Below are 13,563 nucleotides of genomic sequence, written 5' to 3'. Positions count from 1 at the left end.
TGACTCCTCCCCTCCTGTGACCTCATCACAGCTCCTATACGCACAGAGCAGCCATATATGTGGTGGCGGCTCTGCAGGTGGAGGTATGTGGAGTTCCCCCATTACTGGAGGCAGGGGGCATTAACCCCTTCAGCACGGAGACTCTTTTGGGGTCTTGTGTTGCCCCTTTATAAGAATCATAAGGTTTTTGTTCTGTTTCCTGTAATAGATACATACGACCCAACTATGGAGACAGGAAGGGAGGAAACGTATTGTTCTCATAGTACAGGACCCCTTTACTGGCCCCACAGTGTAATGCCCCCATTATGCCCCTTATGCAGGATGTATGATACCCCCACACAGTGTAATGCCCCCATTATGCCCCTTATGCAGTATGTATGATGCCCCCACACAGTGTAATGCCCCCATAATGCCCCTTATGTAGTATGTACGATGCCCCCACAGTGTAATGCCCCCATTATGCCCCTTATGCAGTATGTAAGATGCCCCCACAGTGTAATGCCCCCATTATGCCCCTTATGCAGGATGTATGATGCCCCCACACAGTGTAATGCCCCCATTATGCCCCTTATGCAGTATGTATGATGCCCCCCACAGTGTAATGCCCCCATTATGCCCCTTATGCAGTATGTAAGATGCCCCCACAGTGTAATGCCCCCATTATGCCCCTTATGCGGTATGTAAGATGCCCCCACAGTGTAATGCCCCCATTATGCCCCTTATGCAGTATGTATGATGCCCCCACACAGTGTAATGCCCCCATTATGCCCCTTATGTAGGATGTATGATGCCCCCACAGTGTAATGCCCCCATTATGCCCCTTATGGAGGATGTATGATGCCCCCACACAGTGTAATGCCCCCATTATGCCCCTTATGCAGGATGTATGATGCCCCCACAGTGTAATGCCCCCATTATGCCCCTTATGCAGGATGTATGATGCCCCCACACAGTGTAATGCCCCCATTATGCTCCTTATGCAGGATGTATGATGCCCCCACACAGTGTAATGCCCCCATTATCCCCCTTATGCAGGATGTATGATGCCCCTACACAGTGTAATGTTCCCATAGTATCGCCTGAGGTCCTGAAGTTGGAATAATCCCTCTAGAGTTGGTTTTCCCTTTGCCTGCTCCCCTACATGTAGACCCTCGAGCATGTATACATGCATGTAGGGGAGCAGGCCTTACTAGATATCGAGGCTTTGTACAGTAATATACCGCATGAGGATGGTATCAGAGGAGTAAGATATTTCCTGAAATCCAGGTCAATAGAGTGTAGCAGACATAATGACTTCATGGAGGATCTTCTAAAATTCACTCTTACTCATAACTTCTTTCTTTTTGACGGGAAGTACTTCCACCAGCTCAGGGGTACTGCGATGGGGAGCCTCTGTGCCCCCTCATATGCTAACTTATCCCTGGACTGGTGGGAGGAATCCACAATATTCAGGGATGGTCATAAGTGATGGCAGCCATATATTGGGGTATGGTACAAATATATTGATGACATTTTTATCATCTGGTCGGGGACGAGTGAACAATCTTTTGAATTTGTCAGGGAACTCAACATCAATAGAGTGGGCCTGAGATTTACATCTGAATTTAATTATAATAATTTTTATAGCGCCAACATATTCCACAGCACTTTACAATTTTAGGGGGGACTTACACAGACAATACAGACTTTACAGAATAAGCATAACTCAGATATTAAAAGGAGTGAGGGCCCTGCTCACAAGCTTACAGTCTATAAGGAAATAGGGGAGACACAAAAGGTAAAATGTACATATATTGTATAATACAGCCTTAATATACTAAATAGGGTAAGTACATAACACTACATGAACTGATCGCCAGCCAGTATGTGTACAGTACAGACAGAGGCTATGCAGTGCATGGATGGTATGAGCATGATTTTGAAGAAAATTTTAATATGGGCCAAAACTGGGACAGTTAGATAAGTATGTTGAGGTGATAGGCCAGTCTAAATAAATGGGTTTTTACGGCACGCTTAAAACTGTGGGTATTGGGAATTAATCAAATTGTCCTGGGTAGTGCATTCCAAAGAATTGGTGCAGCATGCGAGAAATCTTGGAGACGGGAGTGGGAGGTGCGGCTTACTGAGGATTTCAGCTTTAAGTCATTACCACCCTACCAGTGCCCTTCGTTCTGCTAGACTGAGACGAGGGAGGAGATGTAGAGTGGTGCTGAATCGTGGATAGCTTTGTGGGTAAGAGCACTAAGTTTATATTGAACTCTGTACTGGATGAGCAATCAGTGCAATGACTGGCACAGGGAAGAGACATCGTTGTATCGGTAGGTGAGACCGATAAGTAAAGAGTTGCAATAGTCCAGACGAGAATGAGTAAGAGCTACAGTAAGAGTCAAAGGAAAGAAAATTTCTAATTCTAGAGATGTTTTTGAGGTATAGAAGACACGAGCGAGCAAGTGATTTGATGTGAGGAGTGAAGGAAAGATCTGAATCAAGTATGACCCCAAGACAGCGGGCATGTTGCTGGCGAGTAATGATGGAGCCACAAACAGAAATGGCAATATCGGGCATAGATAGGTTAGTGGAGGGAGGAAATAAGAGGAGTCCAGTTTTTGACAGATTCAATTTTAGATAGAGGGAGGGCATAGTGTTAGAGACAGCGGAAAGACAATCACTGGTATTTTGTAATAATGCAGGAGTGATGTCCAGAGAAGAGGTGTCTAATTAGGTGTCATCAGCATAGAGATGGTACTGAAAACCGAATTTGCTAATTGTTTGTCCAATAGAAGCGGTGTATAAGTAGAAAAGAAGGGCGTCTAGGACTGATCCTTGAGGAACCCCGAGAATAAGGGGAAGGGGAGAAGAAGAGAAGCCAACAAAAGACACAGTGAAGGAGCGGTCAGAGAGGTAGATCCACAGTGTCGAATGCTGCAGAGAGATCCAGGAGAATCAGCAGGGAGTAGTGACCATTAGATTTTACTGTTAGTTGATCATTAGAAACTTTAGTGAGTGCAGTTTCAGTAGAATGTTAGTTATCTGAGAGATAGCGGATTAGACAGGAGTGGACCACTTGTTCGAGTAGTTTAGAGATAAAGGGAAGATTGGAAACAGGTCTGTAGTTAGCAGCACAGTTCTCGTCGAGGGATGTTTTTTTAAGTAATGGATGTATGCTGGCGTGTTTAAAAAAGGAGGGAAAAATAATAGATGAAAGGTAGAGGTTTAATATTTTAGTTAGGTGAGTAGTGACAGCTGGAGAAAGGGACTGAAGGAGATGTGAGGGAATAGGGTCACTGGTGCAGGTGGTAGAGCGAGAGGAAGAAAGGAGCCTTTTCACTTCTTCTTTCGTGACTGGTTTGAAGTCAGAAAATTAGCAAGATGCAGTGTGGGAGGGAGGAGTATGCATAACATTTGGGGATTGAGAGAAAATTTCCTATCGGATATGGTCATTTTTTTCTTTTAAATAATTGGCCTGATCGTCAGTGCTGAGGTTGATGTTTGAGGCCTGTGCTGTTTGATTAAGGAGAGAGTGAAAAGTGTCAAACAGGTGTTTAGGATTATTGGACCATGAGATGACGAGGTTGTTAAAGTAGGTTTGTTTGGAGAGGTGAAGGGTGGAGTTATAGGTTTTAAGCATAAATTTATAATGGAGGAAATCTTCGGCCAGATTAGATTTTGTCCACAGCCGTTCGGCACACCTGGAGCACCACTGGAGAAAGTGTATTTGCAGTGTGTTCCAGGGTTGTCGCCGTCTGTGCCGAGTTGTTCTCTGTGTAGGAGGTGCGGCTTCATCCAGGGCGCATTGCAATGTTTCGTTATAATGCTTCAGTGCAAAGTCAGGGCATGAGAGGGAGGAGATTGGGGCCAATGATGATTGCAACATTTTCATAAATTTCTGGGTGTTAATGGCATGTATATTTGTATAAGTGTGGAAAGTGGGGGTGTCTTGAGCAGGGTGACAGTTCTTGACAGAGAATGAAAGAAGGTTGTGATCAGAGAGTGGAAGAGGAGAGTTAGTAAAATCATGTATTGAACAGAGCCGGGCGAAGATCAGGTCAAAGAATATTTCCATCTTTATGTATAGGAGAATTAGTAAGCTGTGAAAAATGGTCTTATCCATCAGCTTATCTTTTTCTCATTCAGATCTCTAAAATACCGGATCCTCTCAGTGAAGATCATCTATATAAGAAAATTTTCCTGATTTATCCAGGAAAATGATGGACAAGATGGCGGAGAGGATATTACACCTCGCCCTAGAGATCCTCTTCCGTCTTACTGGAGAGGTGAGAGATTTTGATGACGTCCCATTACATCATTCTTATCTATGGGAATAACAGATGAACAGAACTGGAGAGGTGAGGACTCTGGAAATGTCTGGAGGGAGATTTATTAATGTGTCTCTCCATAACCAGGATTACACAGTAGTGAAGAAGACCTCTAGTGAGCGCTGTCAGGACCCTGTGTCTGAGGAATGGGGAAGACCCCTGAGCCCAATCACAGGGCCTCCACCTCACCCTCTGATACATGAGGACATCAATGACCAGAAGATCCTAGAACTCACCTACAAGATGATTGAGCTGCTGACTGGAGAGGTGACACTGCTGGGAATGCTGGGATATTATACAGTAATGCTATGAAGGGATCTGGGGGATGACGGTATCATTGTATGTGTCAGGTTCCTATAAGATGTCAGGATGTCGCTGTCTATTTCTCCATGGAGGAGTGGGAGTATTTAGAAGGACACAAAGATCTGTACAAGGACGTCATGATGGAGGTTCCCCAGCCCTTCACATCACCAGGTAATAGACAGGACTAAATACACACGGCCTATAATTATCTGTATGTAAAAAATGAATTCAGTCCTTGTATGTGTTTCCTCCAGATCTATCCAGTAAGAGGACAACACCAGAGAGATGTCCCCATCCTCTTCTTCCACAGGACTGTAAACAAGAAGATACCAATGTTCTTCAGGTAGATGGAGAGAAGATGTCATGAGATTTCCCCTATGATGTGTAGACGGCTGTAAAGGTCCTGTCTTCAGTCTTGTTTTATCCACCATTATTATGTTTTAAATTTGTGTTATGAGAACGGTGGAGATAACAGGATTAGAGCTGATCATAGATGTGACTTCTTCATCTGTCTTTGACTTTTATAATATTTGTTTCAGGGTGAAGATCTGACCCATATTAATACTACAGAGACATATGTGAGGGGTGATGAGCGGTGTAAAGAGGAGATTCCTACATATGACTACCCAGGTGAGTAGTAACCACTAAATGCAGAGAAGTCACAGATTCTTCTCAGTCACTGGCTGTGGCTGCTTTATCGGTGATGTAGTCCAGCCATATCACAATCGTGTGATCACCATTTTGCCGCTAGACCACAACATTCTCCTCCGTCCGAAAATATTCAGATTACTTTGTGTAATTGTGAAAGCCCTTTTCTGTAGCACTTACAACCTGGAGGATCCACCTACCCCCTGGGATTAGGAGACGCTGACCGTTACCTGCCCAGGTCTGTAAACTACAAAGCCAAATGACAGCGTATGTAGAATGTGCTGACTAGTGAGAAAATCCCTTGAAGAAAAATATAATGATGGGCCTGTAAGAGAAAGCGGAGGGTAATGATGGTGTTGGCTTCCTAGATCCCTGATATCTTATTGGATGAATCTACCTTCTGTGCTGCTGAATGTGCTCATATGGTCCCTACAAGACCAGGTCCAGTCTTTTTGGCCAAACTTCACTTTTATGATCGACAACATTAAATGTGCAGTGAGGCCAAGTGTGAATTTCTGTACAATAACAGTAGAGTTTCCCTTTATCCTGACTGTTCAATTTATTTTAAAACCAACTAACTGCAAACTGGATTGTGATAAACTATACAGAAAACATTACACCTGTGCCATGATATATCTCTAAGCTGTGCGTGGCTGATGGCTGTAATATACATTTTTTCACGCCTGCAGGAGATGTGTTGGCTTGAGCCCTGGTTTCATGGATTCACTCCACATCATAAATAGTATTGAGCGAATTTGTTCGGCATTTCAAATTCAGGTTCGTGTTCGGGGTTCCGGCTTGTTCGAGCCAAATGGTCCACCATAAATGAGTGCAACTCCAGTTTAGTGTTGGATTTCTCCCTTCATACATACGTTGTTGTTGGGGATGTTACATGTTTTTATATTCTTTCTTTTTTTTACAAATTCCCTCTCTATGATAGTTTCATTGTGGTGGGATCGGCCGGCCTCACTTATGTGACTCTATAACTCCCTGGTAGTTTTTCAAAAAGATCTCCATTACCTCTTCCAAATGCAGTATTATAAAAAAGTTCACTTTAAATGTCTAATATTTCTTCTTGACACTCATCTGACAGAAAATATTGGTTCTTATGATAGTTTAGATTGCCAAGAGCCACCGAGCCCCATACTCCAATTACCCCAGAGAGGTTTCACCACTAGTTACTCATTTTTCTCTGATGAAGACTGTTCAGTTTGATCATTTCAGTCGATGTTTTATTGTCTATAGTCACAGTTTTTAACTTCTGTAATCCTCTGATTTAACCCCTTCCCGCAGTTTTATGTTTCTAATCAGGCCCCATTTTTCAAATCTGACGTGTGTCACTTTATGTGGTGATAACTTTGGAATTCTTCACAAAGGATAATAGGAAACAAATGGACCTTACAAATTATTTTCCAACTTCTTTTGAATCTGACAATCCCCTATATACGGTTGTACACTACTGTCTGGGCACATGGCAGGTTAAGAAGGGAAGGAGCGCCATTTAGATATTAGGAATGCTCAAAAGATGGCTACCACGAACAGGCTTGTCACTATCTACCCTGTTTACAGATTTCACAAATTACTTTGATCATCACCCTTTAACCCCTCTACATGGATCTGAACCTACACAGAGACCCCTAGGCTTGGGCCACGGTGTTACCTGCTATTCTTTGGAGTGAGATGGAAAGAAGAATAGTCAGGTAGCCGGGTCAGAACCAGGAGGGCAGAGAAAATACAAAATCAGAAGACACGAGTAGTCAGTAAACGGGCCGAGGTCACAACAGGAAACAAATCCACAAGCCGGGAGCTGAGCACAGAGGACTGAACCAGAGGAGAACAAGGCTGTATCTGGCAGCTTCCAGCAATATGCTTCCACCTTTAGTAGGGTGCGGTGCTCTCCAAATGGCTGAAGCAGGGAGCAGATTATTCCAGCTGGACAGCACACACACCCATACTGCCAGACTGGATGGTACTACAGGTCCCAGGCACCCTAATCTTAGTGGCTGGACAGAGCCTGCGCCTTTTACTCCATATTTGGGAGCCAGAATGAACAAACAGTTGAACACCACGCTCCACTGCTTCATCCTATGAGGTTTTCTATTAGATGGTCATTGTCTTGGTGAATAAGTGAATTTTTTTATATAACTTGCCTTTTTTAATGGACCGTTTAAGTAGAAATGTTCAAAAATATAAAATTCAAGGATTCTTTATTAAAAAATGATGATTGTTTTTATTCTTGGCAGATGACTGTACCAGGAGATCAGAGGGACAGCTGACATCTTCAGTTTTCAAATCAGATAATTTTCAGATTCCACAGGATACAATTGAAGTGAATGCCATTACTCCAGATTTACCATCATCCCTTCACAGCAAAGATCTGCCATCTGATCCTTTGAAACAGGTCTCGTCTTCTGATTCATTACCGACTACTAAGGAAAATCAAAGTCACAAAATAAGCATTAAAAAACAAACTGCTCCTAATGCAAAGAAGCCATTTTCACATTCAGAATATAGAAATAGTTTTCTTCTCAAAAAGTCTTTTTTTAAACATCAAAAAATTCACACAGCGAAGAATAGATTTTCTTGCTCCAAGTGTGGGAGATATTTTAATCAGATATCAAGTCTTGTTAGGCACCAGATAACTCACACAGTTGAGAAGCCTTTTTCATGTTCAGAATGTGGGAAATGTTTTACAGAGAAATCTACTCTTATCAAACATCAGAGAACTCACACAGGGGAGAAGCCTTTTCCATGTTCAGAATGTGGAAAATGTTTTAACCATAAATCTAGTTTTCTTAAACACCAGAGAACCCACACAGAGGAGAAGCGTTTTTCATGTTCAGATTGTGGGAAAAGTTTTGTACAGAAATCAAATCTTATTATACATCAGAGAACTCACACAGGGGAGAAGCCATTTTCATGTTCAGAATGTGGGAAATATTTTGCAAAGAAATCTACTCTTATCAAACATGTGAGAACTCACACAGGGGAGAAGCCTTTTCCATGTTCAGAATGTGGAAAATGTTTTAACCAGAAATCATATCTTAATATGCATCAGAGAACTCACACAGGGGAGAAGCCATTTTCATGTTCAGAATGTGGGAAATGTTTTGCAAAGAAATCAAATCTTTTCAAACATCAGAGAACTCACACAGGGGAGAAGCCTTTTCCATGTTCAGAATGTGGAAAATGTTTTTCTGAGAAATCAACTCTTATCAACCATCAGAGAACTCACACAGGAGAGAAGCCATTTTCATGTTCAGAATGTGGGAAATATTTTACAGAGAAATCAAATCTTATCAACCATCAGAGAACCCACACAGGGGCAAAGCCTTTTTCATGTTCAGATTGTGGGAAATGTTTTGGACAGAATTCACATCTTAATAAACATCAGAGAACTCACACAGGGAAGAAGCCTTTTTCATGTTCAAAATGTGGGAAATGTTTTGGACAGAATTCACATCTTAATAAACATCAGAGAACTCACACAGGGAAGAAGCCATTTTCATGTTCAGAATGTGGGAAATATTTTGCAAAGAAATCTACTCTTATCAAACATGTGAGAACTCACACAGGGGAGAAGCCTTTTCCATGTTCAGAATGTGGAAAATGTTTTAACCAGAAATCATATCTTAATATGCATCAGAGAACTCACACAGGGGAGAAGCCATTTTCATGTTCAGAATGTGGGAAATGTTTTGCAAAGAAATCAAATCTTTTCAAACATCAGAGAACTCACACAGGGGAGAAGCCTTTTCCATGTTCAGAATGTGGAAAATGTTTTTCTGAGAAATCAACTCTTATCAACCATCAGAGAACTCACACAGGAGAGAAGCCATTTTCATGTTCAGAATGTGGGAAATATTTTACAGAGAAATCAAATCTTATCAACCATCAGAGAACCCACACAGGGGCAAAGCCTTTTTCATGTTCAGATTGTGGGAAATGTTTTGGACAGAATTCACATCTTAATAAACATCAGAGAACTCACACAGGGAAGAAGCCTTTTTCATGTTCAAAATGTGGGAAATGTTTTAAACAGAAAGCGCATCTTGATAACCATCGGAGAACCCACACGGGAGAATGCCGCAACTACACCCAACTAGTCTCTGTACAGACAAGAAATGCCCTAGCTGTACAACTAAAAACGTCACCACAGACCTAACTCCCTAATAAGTCGTTGATGAGTTTCTCATACCTCCTGAGGAACCAGAGGGGACACTGCAACACACTGTCAACAAGGGGAAAGGAAAGTATGAAGTAAAATATGAAAACCCTGAATGAGAAAGAAAAACACATTCATATAGGGCAAAGAAGGCAAGCTAAGGAGAACCAAAAATAAAAGGAACAAGTATAATCTCCCAGAAACCTAACATTGTTAGAATTAAAAGGTACTGGGAGGGAAAGCAAACTGACCGGGAGGATAGTTTCACCTTTGTGGTGAAACTTACAGGATTCATCCTCACCAACTGTAAATGTAAAACCCGTCCATTTATAAAGACCACGGACAAGATAAAGATTCCCAACTCACATCAGGACCACAAGATCCCAGGTACTTTCAGCTGCATCACAATGAACTTAATTATATGTTCCAAATGTCCAACTGGGGGTCTGTATGTAGGGAAGACAGGGCAAAAATTTAAAACAAGGATGAATTCTCATCACCACACAAAAAAACGAAAAAAAGAATAAATCTACTTGTGTCCACACATTTTTACGGCCACAACTGCTTATCCCTCTCCCATACTGATAGTTCTGCTTCACTTCACTTGTCTTATCTATTGCATTATTCCTGTGCCCTGTTGTGTATAAATATGTGACTCTTCAGATTTTGTGTTATACTATGTCTGCTGAAGAGATCTGAGTAGTCTCGAAAGCTTACTGACTAATGGCTAACTGAAAAAATGGTATCAACCACTGAGGACTCTCAAATTTTAATATTTTTCTCCATACAGCAATTTTAAGATCTCTCCACAGGTGTTCAATGGGATTTAGATCAAGACTCATTGCTTGTTTGAACTCTCCAGCACTTTGTTTCCATCCATTTTCTGGGTGCTTCTTGAAGTATATTTGGGCTCATTGTCATGCAGTAAGATCCATGACCTAGGACTAGTGTTGAGCGAGTATGTTCTGTTCCGAGTATGCTCGGGTGAGCTCCGAGTATTTACAGCTGCTCAGTGTTATGTTTGAATCGCTCCAGTGTCCATGATTTGCGACTGTTTGGCAGCTTTATTACATGTGAGGAATGTGTAAGAAATGGACATTCCTCACATGTAATAAAGCTGTCAAACAGTTGCAAATCATGCACATGTGAGTGATTCAAACATATCACTGAGCAGCTGTAAATACTCGGAGCTCGGCCCGAGCATACTCGGCGAAAGGGTTAATAGAACATGCTCGCTCAACACTACCTAGGACGCAAACCCAGCTTTCTGACACTAGGCACTATATTGTGACCCAAAATCCTTTGCTAATCTTCAGATTTCATGATGCCTTGCACACAGTCGGAGGCAGCAAAGCAACCCCAAAACACCTTTGAACCTCCCCCATATTTGACTGTATGGGTTGTAAATTTATTGATTATGCTGTGCACCTTGGACAAAGGAACATGCCGATCTCTAAAGATGGACTTATAACCTTGAAATTGTTGATATTTTTCAACAATTTTGGTTCTCAAGTCCTCAGACAGTTCTCTTCTCCGTTTTCTGTTTTCTCCATGCTTAGTGTGCCACTCATATGCACACAATGCAAAGATTGAATCAACTTCTTCCTTTATCTGGTTTTAGTTGTGATTTTCATATTGCCCACACCTGTTACTTGCCAAAATTGCGTTTGAACAAGCTTCACATGCTTGAAACAAAGTTGTTTACCCACAATTTTGGCAAGGTGTCACCTATTTTGTCCTACCTATTTTGTGTGAAATTATGTTCAATTTGCCTTTTTTTCTGTTTTCTTGTGTTGTTCCAATACATACAAAGGAAATAAACGTGTATAACAAAAAGTGTAATTTCAATAATTTTCTGGGAGAATTACTTCATTTTCTGGAACAATTTCAAGGGAGCCAACACTTTTGACGATGACATGTTTTTGTTGCCTTTTTAATTTGTTGCAGCATATCATCCTCTACGTGTTCAGCTATATTAGGAGGCTTGTAGCAAAGTCCAATTAGCAGCTTTCCATTATTGCCATTTCCATGTACATTTACCCAGACTGACTACATCAGGGATGTAAAGCTCAAAACATGCAGAGGGCCAAAATGAAAAACTTTGACAAAGTCGTGGGCCAACCAGTGTACAGTATAATGGGCCCCACATAGTCCTCCATACAGAATAATGGGCCCCACATAGTCCTCCATACAGAATAATGGGCCCCACATAGTTCTCCATACATAATAAACAAGAGGAAAAAACTTCAAGTCAGAGTCCCATATAATAGTGAAAAAATTACAAAATTGTATTAATTATAATTTATACAGGAAAAAAATATGAATCAGAGACAGTTAATAGTAAAACAATGGAGGAGCACTAATGAGGAGCATGAGACAAATTAACATGATTATTTTCTGATGTAAATACATAATTGGGCTGCCATAAAAGTGCAGGTGCTTATGAGGTAGGTCAGAAGTAGTTGCTATATAAGAGGTTAGTCATACCACTGTCTATATATAGGTACTAATCTAGATAGCTCATACCGGGGACAGCAGATCTTTATAAGTGACCTCTTAGGCTACAGGGTAAAAGTATATCCTAATACATATTAAAGCCTAGAAAATGCACCTAAGTAGGAAAAAAGATTAAAGAACGGCAGCAAAAAGAGTGTAGCATAAATCCTATAGAATACTTACAGCCACAGTGGATGTGAACACGCTCCTCAATGGCGCTCACCCTGATGCGCGTTTCAGCACGGCTGCCTTCGTCAGGGGGTGGCGTCAATGAAGGTGGGTAGGGTTTAGAAACCCTTGAGCCAATGGAAAAGGGGGGGTGTAGTCCGCCAATGGGTGTAGGGAGGGCGTGGCATGACACATGGCAATCACCGCGGCATCCACGGCTACCGCATCATATGATCCATGATGCCGCAAGCACATGGGGAACCACGTGACCGCTCGTCATGGAGCAAATATTGATACGACCAGCGAGGACACCACAGAGAACAGTGAAGACATGCGTACCGCCCAGTCCACAGACATATATAGTCAAATACAACCAGAGAGAAAAAGAAACTAGCATAATGGGGTAAACTGTCAATAATAGCATAGCCCAAATGTATATATATATCTAAGGGGTATAGGCGATAGCCAATTATATATAAGTCAGAGAAGTTAATTGGACATGACGAAACAAATAAAGTATATCTTTAAGAAACGCATGAAGTATAACATGATTATATGAGATCATAGTATACTGTAAATGCATAATAAGATATAAGAAAATATCTCTCAAAATATCGATCTATAAATGCGAAAGATATCCAATAATAACTGTATGGACAAAAAATGCACACACAGAAAAAAGTTACAGATCTTGAGAGACAATACAGTGCCAGCAATTATGTCCATGTTATCCAATAGCAGAATGGAAGTCATGAACGTCATTGACATAGAAATGGAGAGATCATGTATACAAACATGCCAATCACCATGTATTGCCTTTATGAATATTTGGTAGAAAAAGACGACAAACTCTCATGGAGGAACACTAAAGAAATAGGAAAAAGTTAAAACAATGTGGATATAGGTGATCAGAGAAATGGGGCATAACTAATATTTTCGTTCTAGCCCAATGGATGGAGTGTTTTTAAAGTCCAAATCCATCTGCTCTCTTTCTGGGCTAATAGTTGGCTCACTCTACCGTCCCTAATATTAGTGGTGATCATGTCAATACCCCGAACTTTAAGTTTAGATGCGTCACACTTATGGTGTATTCTAAAATGCTTGGGAATAGTTTTTAACGTAGAAATATCAGTTTCCTTTACCGCCGCTTCAATACCTAGGACGTGTTCACGTATTGTTGTCTTAAGTTGTCTAGTTGTGAACCTTACATAGATTTTAGGACACAGGCATATCGCATAATAGTCCACCGCTTTAGAGGTACAAGTTATCGGTTTGGTGATGTAATAGGTCCTAGAGCCCTGGGAATCTGTGAAAGAGTTAGCATGTTCGACATTAGGACACGCCACACATCTACCACATGGTACACATACATTTACTGGAGGTGGTCTTTTCAAAAAATTAGGGGGAGTGGTAGGATAATAGTGGCTTCTCATAAGGTGATCACAGAGATTTTTTGCCTTTCTGAAG

At 41.4% G+C, this 13,563-nt stretch overlaps 1 protein-coding gene across 2 annotated transcripts in view; it reads left to right on the top strand.

The window, feature by feature from the left end:
• Window positions 1-10,549, top strand: part of LOC141235449 (uncharacterized) — a 39,050-nt gene extending 28,501 nt beyond the window's left edge. For both annotated transcript variants that reach the window (XM_073668128.1, XM_073668129.1), the window contains exons 2-7: window positions 4,135-4,274; window positions 4,404-4,583; window positions 4,667-4,790; window positions 4,874-4,962; window positions 5,159-5,249; window positions 7,511-10,549. In XM_073668128.1, the coding sequence (XP_073524229.1) occupies window positions 4,206-4,274; window positions 4,404-4,583; window positions 4,667-4,790; window positions 4,874-4,962; window positions 5,159-5,249; window positions 7,511-9,432 (2,475 nt within the window). In that variant the 5' untranslated portion in view covers window positions 4,135-4,205 and the 3' untranslated portion in view covers window positions 9,433-10,549. The remainder of the gene's footprint in view (window positions 1-4,134; window positions 4,275-4,403; window positions 4,584-4,666; window positions 4,791-4,873; window positions 4,963-5,158; window positions 5,250-7,510) is intronic.
• The last annotated feature ends 3,014 nt before the right edge of the window (window positions 10,550-13,563 follow it).

The sequence above is a fragment of the Phyllobates terribilis genome, unplaced genomic scaffold, assembly GCF_046119375.1.
Source record: "Phyllobates terribilis strain yellow unplaced genomic scaffold, ASM4611937v1 Scaffold_673__1_contigs__length_839561, whole genome shotgun sequence".
NCBI lineage: Eukaryota > Metazoa > Chordata > Amphibia > Anura > Dendrobatidae > Phyllobates > Phyllobates terribilis.
Note: the sequence above shows the minus strand (reverse complement) of the source record. Positions and strands in the feature narration are given on the sequence as shown.